The 6,436-nt window shown below is 46.4% G+C and overlaps 1 protein-coding gene across 1 annotated transcript; it reads right to left on the bottom strand.

Annotated features, from left to right (window-relative positions):
- Positions 1-614: 614 nt before the first annotated feature.
- irf2bp2a (interferon regulatory factor 2 binding protein 2a) lies at positions 615-3,187 on the bottom strand. The gene is made up of 2 exons (XM_023411744.2): positions 2,051-3,187; positions 615-1,734 (listed from the first exon to the last, which is right to left on the bottom strand). The coding sequence occupies exons 1-2, from the start codon at positions 2,883-2,885 to the stop codon at positions 1,016-1,018; spliced, it is 1,554 nt and encodes a 517-aa protein (XP_023267512.1). The 5' UTR covers positions 2,886-3,187; the 3' UTR covers positions 615-1,015.
- Positions 3,188-6,436: the final 3,249 nt, after the last annotated feature.

Raw genomic sequence — 6,436 nt, 5'->3', positions numbered from 1 at the left:
GATAGTTTGTAACACCGACTTTATTCATAATTTGTGATTTGATCGACTGCTTAGTGAATCAAAAGTATGATTTCGGTTTGCCTGAAATAAAAAAACCTTCACACATTTATAACGTCAGAACACAGTTCACAAAATATGTGGCGCCAGTATAAAAACTGAGCATGTTATTCAGACTGGCTAATTTCAGCAAAAGTCCTAATTTGAGGTTACACAACATGGTTACACTATGGTATCATGTTGACAATCATGCACTTTCTCACATTACTGACTCAACAAGATTCCAGCTGACTGAACATGACTTGGCACCTCTCTCTCTGTCCGCTGCAATCAGTTACAGTGATGCACATACTGGAGCAAATTGGGAACAATGTGTTTGTGCCCCCCCCCCCAGCCCCCCCAACCATGCTTTTCCACGAATCATGAGAGATCTTGTGTGCAGAGAAGCTGCCGTTCTGCAGCTTTGAAACAGTAGCCTACTTATGTTGTGCAGCGTAAATCAAGTCTCCTGAGCCGTCACAACAAGCCTGCATATCAGAGCAGAGAGCCCTATCTCATCATCTGTCCACAGTCCTGTGTAACTTAATCACTCAAATGAAGCAAGCTCAGACAATAAGTTCATACAAGATCAGAAATTGTATTTGGCAATTTTTAAACAAGTGCATACAAGTACAGCTAAAAGCATTTCAGTTTTGCCAAGTGCTCGTAGAGTAGCATTAGTCACATTCTACGTTAAACAGGAACTGCCACCAGACCTAGAAGTACATCAAGAGTTTTGTTAAACATCAACAAAGAGGAACGTAGTCCATTATAATGAGTACATACCTTTATCTTCAAAAATATAGAAACACAATGTATTCAAAAATCAAAAATTATACAACCATGTTTACGAAGTATACTCTTCCCTTGGGTCCAATATGTACAAGTCCGTTAGTTTGTTTGAATGGTATGTATGTGATATTTATATATTTATACTCATATTTTTGCTTCCCCTCCCCAAAGAAGTGTTCAAACAAAATCAAGGGTCCCTCTCCTTTTTTACTTTGACATCTCCTGCAAGGATGGTGGCGATTTCTCCTTGCATGAAAGCCCATGGTACGTTCGAGCCAACCAGGGGACATTTCTCTCCACTGGGACAGTACACTTCACCTGTGGCACCTTGCTGCTTTATGCTTTCCCTCGAGCACGGGAAGCAGAACTTGTGAGAGGGCACAGACGGGCACTGAACAAAGTGTGTGTCCTCCAAACGCTCGTGGCACAGCGTGCAGCACAGGGGTATGCTGCCGGGTACCGAGGAGTCCGGAATGCTTTGGGGGTGCACTTGGTCCATGCCTGGCACGTGGGGGGTACCTGCACCAGATGCATCTCTCTGCGCCAGCCTCCTCTGATTCATGGAGGACGGCGACAGGGGACTGCTGCTGTTCCTCCGGGTGGTGGAGTGGACTTGGTTGCCGTCCTTGGGGGAGCTGTTCCCACCTGCATTGTCTGCCGCCATGATGAGTGCAGCCATGGGGGACTGGCCATTCTGGGCTGCCTCAGGTGGGGTGGTGCGGGAGTGGGGGGATATAGTGGAGGGGGGAGAGGCAAAGCTTGGCGGGGGAACTGAAGGCAATTTCAGTCCATCAGTAGGTGCTGGTAACCACTGCTGTCCTTCTCCATTGAGCTTGGCAGCTGTCCCCTCTCCCTCTGGTTCAGGAGAAGCTTTTCTCTTCATGCTGCGGGGGTGTTTTCCTCTGTCTGGAGGTGGGAAAGGGTTAAACAAAATAGTTGAGTTGCACAGCTCAGACAAGGATCAACAATTACACTGGAAGGGAGACATGCATTTTTGCTGCTCCCTGCTGCACCACAGGCTACGAAGCAATAATAACAAACACAACAACTAAGTAAAAAAAAGAATTTATTCAGCTTAGATGTTGCAGACATGATACTACGTTTATATTTTGTTCATTATTAACCCCTCCCTGAGCTTGACTCGGTTAAAAAAAGATTACAGGAAAAAATGAAAACTGCAAAAAAAATATATCCTTGAATTTAAACACTGCTGGATGCTTACCTGACTTGGAAGCCGTGGCGCTGGCCTCATAGCTCATAACCCTTTGTTGCATGGCCGCATGGTCTTTCTTGAACCTGTTGTCGAAAGTGTGCAGAGCCATCAGGTCCCTCACCGTTTTGCCCTTGCCCATCCAGTCCGGGTCTGCCCTGTTTTTGTGGCTCTCGGAGATCTCCGGCGTGAGACTGTCCGGTCTGTGCTTCTCCTTCACCTCTCTGTCGTGCTCGGTGCTGGAGACCGAGGCGGGTCTCTTGCCCAGGTCGGCGGGACTACCTGCCGCCAGTGCGGAGGGAAGCCCCATCTGGCCCGGTCTACCGTTGACGGCGTGCACCGGGGGCATGTTCCCGTTAACCAAAGGCACTAGATTCGGGGGCACCGTGCTATTCCTGCGCGGGTTGGGGCTCTGCCGGTTCAGCTCCGGTGGCTCGTCAGGCTTAGGAAATCCATTGGGGACGGGAATGCCGTTCGCCTGCCTGCCAGACTGATACTCAGGACCCAGCCTGGGCGGGCGGTCGGAGGAGAGCGGGTAGCGGTCCAGGGGCTGCGGCGGCCGGGAACCGGGGTCTCCCGCCGCAGCGTGGTTAATCGCCTGGATCTCTTTCCCGGAGAGCTGCGACTTCCCCGGCCCGGGAGATCTGCCCTCCTGAAACCCGTGAGCCCTCTTGAGCTGCCGGGCCGTCTCGATGACAAACTCAATGCGGTCTGCTCCTTCGTAGTTGACACATCCCCTGCAGACGGGCTCGGTAAAATCCCAGATCATGGCCCACGGCATGCGGGGCAAGTCGCATAAATAACACGACTGCCTCCTGGAAGAAGCAGCGACCGCCGCGGACGACATAGCGCTCGTCGTCGACCCCCCGAAAAGAAACCCAAAATGTTGTCTTCCTTCTCCTGCTTTTCCTCCGGGCTCCCTTTAAAAGCGAATAAAGAGCAAGTTCCGTTCGTCGAAAAAAAAAACACACACCAACTCGTCCTCTCCCGACTTTTAGAGCAACACGGTTGAAGTTTTAGAGGGAGAAGTTCATGTCAGTGTGTACTTTACTACGGCGCTCCTCTATCTATCTCCACTGACTCTCTACTACTGGCTCAATGTGGAGCAGTGACGTCACCACGGAGCTCTAAACGCCTGCTTCCACTTCAGTTTCTATTGACTTGATTTCTTCGACAGACACCCCCCCTCCTCCTCCTCCGCCGTCCTCTCCCCCCAGTTTACTGCAGCCTCTGTCACTCACGGCTTTTTTTTATTTATTTATTTATTTAATTTTAATTTAATCACTTGAACCTCTGCCAAAACTGCGCCCACTTCAGCCTCACCGCCGCCTCCGACCGAAGGGAATAACCCACAGCTCTCAGTATTATTATTATTATTCTCATCAAACCTGCAAAAAATATGACTCCGGGTCCGTCGATACCAGCGACTAGTAAGAGCTTTTTATTTAAGAAAAAAATGTGGCTGTAGGTTGGCAACAGACCGCCAGGGGAATAATAATAAAAAGAGACTCTCCAGCTCCTCCAGTTGACTGCTGCTTTGTCCTAAATTCAGAGCGGCTCAGGCTGAAAAACGCTCGCTGCAGCTTGTTTTTCTCAATGCACAGCGCCTCGACGCCATGAGCTGCTACTACTACTGCTGTGCAATGAATGAGGTGGGTCGACACTAGGAAAAATAACTAGGCTACTGTAATCCAATGGCAATTTGTAGAAATATAATCTTTAAAAAAAATGTGGTGCAGCACTAATAGACAACATCTTTTTTTGTTATAGAGGCGTAAAAATTATTTATGGGGAATATTTTAGGATTAACAGAGGGTTTTTACTGCCCACATTTTTTCGCTGCTGCTCATTTTGTGTGTCAGTTTTCCAGCATGAAGTCATCATGTACTGACCAGGGGTTTTAGCAGCGGTTAGATAATATTTTCCTTGCAGTGTTAATATAAAAAGGAAAGAAAAAAGGCGCCTCCATTAGCCTGTAACCAGGAAGCTCTGTCATGAGGTGGGGATTTCCAGCCAGTGTGTTGTAAACTTGAATGGATCGGGGTAACAGCATGAATATAGCTCTGCCCACATTTTATTCTAGTGCACTGAACAGTCAGTCACCCACTAACTGAAATGACACCGGGATGAATCAGCCATTCACACACTATAAAAAAAAAAAAAAAAAGTAAGTTAACAATCAAGCAGCTCCAAATGAAAGCACAATAAGAAGTGTTAGTCTGAGAGGTGTAGTAAGATTAATGACTGCACTCTCGTGTTGTGTGTTTTACATGATGGAAAACAGGTCGTATAGCAAAAACCCTGCCAAAATCCCCTGAAGTAAAAGTGTAGGTTTGAACTGGAGGAGTGTCCCAGTAGTTCAGATTCCTCCCTCTCATCTGGTCTCATTCCAACTCATTGCAGCTCAGCCTCGGGCTTTGGGTGAGGCAATGCGTCTGAAACCTGCAGACACAAAGCAGGATATGTTTGTGCAAGTCCATGTGATGTTGGAAAGAGGAAGCAAGATGTTTAGTCACGTACCCTCATCCGCCTCACCCTTCTAGGGGACATCAGGCCACTTGGCTCCCTGCCCGCGGCTGTGATCACGCACTGTGGCATGAGGCTTTTCTTCTTTCCAACAACAAAGTAAAGCAGTTACATTGCTCACCCGTTGCCACCAAGCACATATAATTATTGTACAGTTGCCATAAGATATTACATGATTATTGTTGTAACGCAACCAACACATGAATGAGAACACCTGACAATACTACACAATAACAGTCCCTGTAGAACATCCACAGACGTCACAAGGTTTTAACGCCCTCAGTCTTTATCTGACTGTAAACTACTGTATTAACACACCGTTTCCCATCACTGCTTTCTCTCAGTCTCAGTCCTTGATGGGCGAACAACACTAGGAAGTGCTGTTAGGCTTTATGACACAGTTAGGAAGTGACTGTTATGAGGGGCAAAATAAACAGATTCTTTGCTTAAGATTGGTGGGAAACAGTTGCCTAATGCTTTGATCCTTTGGTTTCCACTCAGCTGATGTTTGTGCAAGCAAATAGCTACACACTATTATGCAAGACGGAGGCATGCTGAGATTCAATTAAATCCTAAATGACCTGATTCTATAATAGGAAGATCCATTGATTAAAAAAAGGAAGAAAAGAAAATGCCGCAGTGGCTTCAAAGCAAAGGCAGAGTTGTTGTGAACAGAGGCGACAAAGGTCTGACAGGAAGCCAGACATGCACAGATGGCTCTGATTGGCAATATGAACCATGTATACAGTAAAATCACCACAGTGTGACCCAGCTGACGGCCATCTCATTTAAGTGTAGCCACTAAACCAGATGGAGTATCTGTATAATGCTGCTCTCTGAACTTTTTTTTTTCGGAAGGGTATTTAATTGAGACGAGCAGTATAGCTAAATAAAGAGTGAGAGGTAGGTGACGGCCAGGGGAATACCCAGCAAGTGACAGCCTCACAGGCCTGATGAGATGACGTTATTTTTGTTCTATCGCTTTCTGAGTCTGTTAAATTTTATATTGGCCATCTTTTATTCATGGAAGTGAACCATTACAAATTCTCTCTGAAGTTTTCTGCCTAAGCGGCCCACATCACTGGATGTTTTCCGAGTCTTTTCTCTCTTTCTCCCCACCAATATTTATGTTATATAACCTCTTTAGAACAAGTGCTGAGGCGAGCACCGAACTAGACTGTAACATGTTGCACGGACATAAAAGGAGGTTATAACAGGACAGTGTGAGGACGTATAAGTGAAGTTAAGCATCTGCCGTAGTGACCTACTTTTGAGATTAATAGCTGAGCACAGTGGCAGACGAGAGTGAATGTAAGGACTAATGTGCACACTTTAGAGAGTCCCTGTATATGTAACAGGGAGAGGTAACCATGGAGATTATCACTGTACCCCAACTACCATATATATCCTGTTTACGGTGCTATTTATAGCCACAGATTTGCACCGTGTGGATTAGAGCTCAGATAAAATTTTGGGAGCTCAGAAAGATAATGTCAAAGCTTCCATCTGTCATTTTAGCTGCTTCCTGTTTTTTAATGAAACGTTAGCCTCGATATGATTTATTGATTTTCTGAATGGATTGATTTTCTGTTCTGGTTGCAGAGTGTGCAGAGCAGGGGGAATTATGAGCAGCATGTGCACAAAAAGCTCAAATGAAAACATACAAACTGGGATTGTAAGGAGTCGACTTTGATGTAGGTATAAAATGGTGGAATTCAAATAAAATGGAGGGTCTCCGGCGAAAGGGAAAAATGTGCTGGGCGGCTGGAATCTGGGGGCTGGAGGCTGCAGAGGTGATGTCATTGGGCCAGAGCAAGAGGCGAGTGAAAAACAAGTCTCTCTCTTTATTCTGATCCTCTTTGCAGTCCCAGC

This window comes from Seriola lalandi, unplaced genomic scaffold (assembly GCF_002814215.2).
Source record: "Seriola lalandi dorsalis isolate HSWRI2012SDOR001 ecotype SW California unplaced genomic scaffold, Sedor1 jcf7180002054470, whole genome shotgun sequence".
NCBI lineage: Eukaryota > Metazoa > Chordata > Actinopteri > Carangiformes > Carangidae > Seriola > Seriola lalandi.
This window is presented reverse-complemented; position numbering and strand designations above follow the sequence as displayed.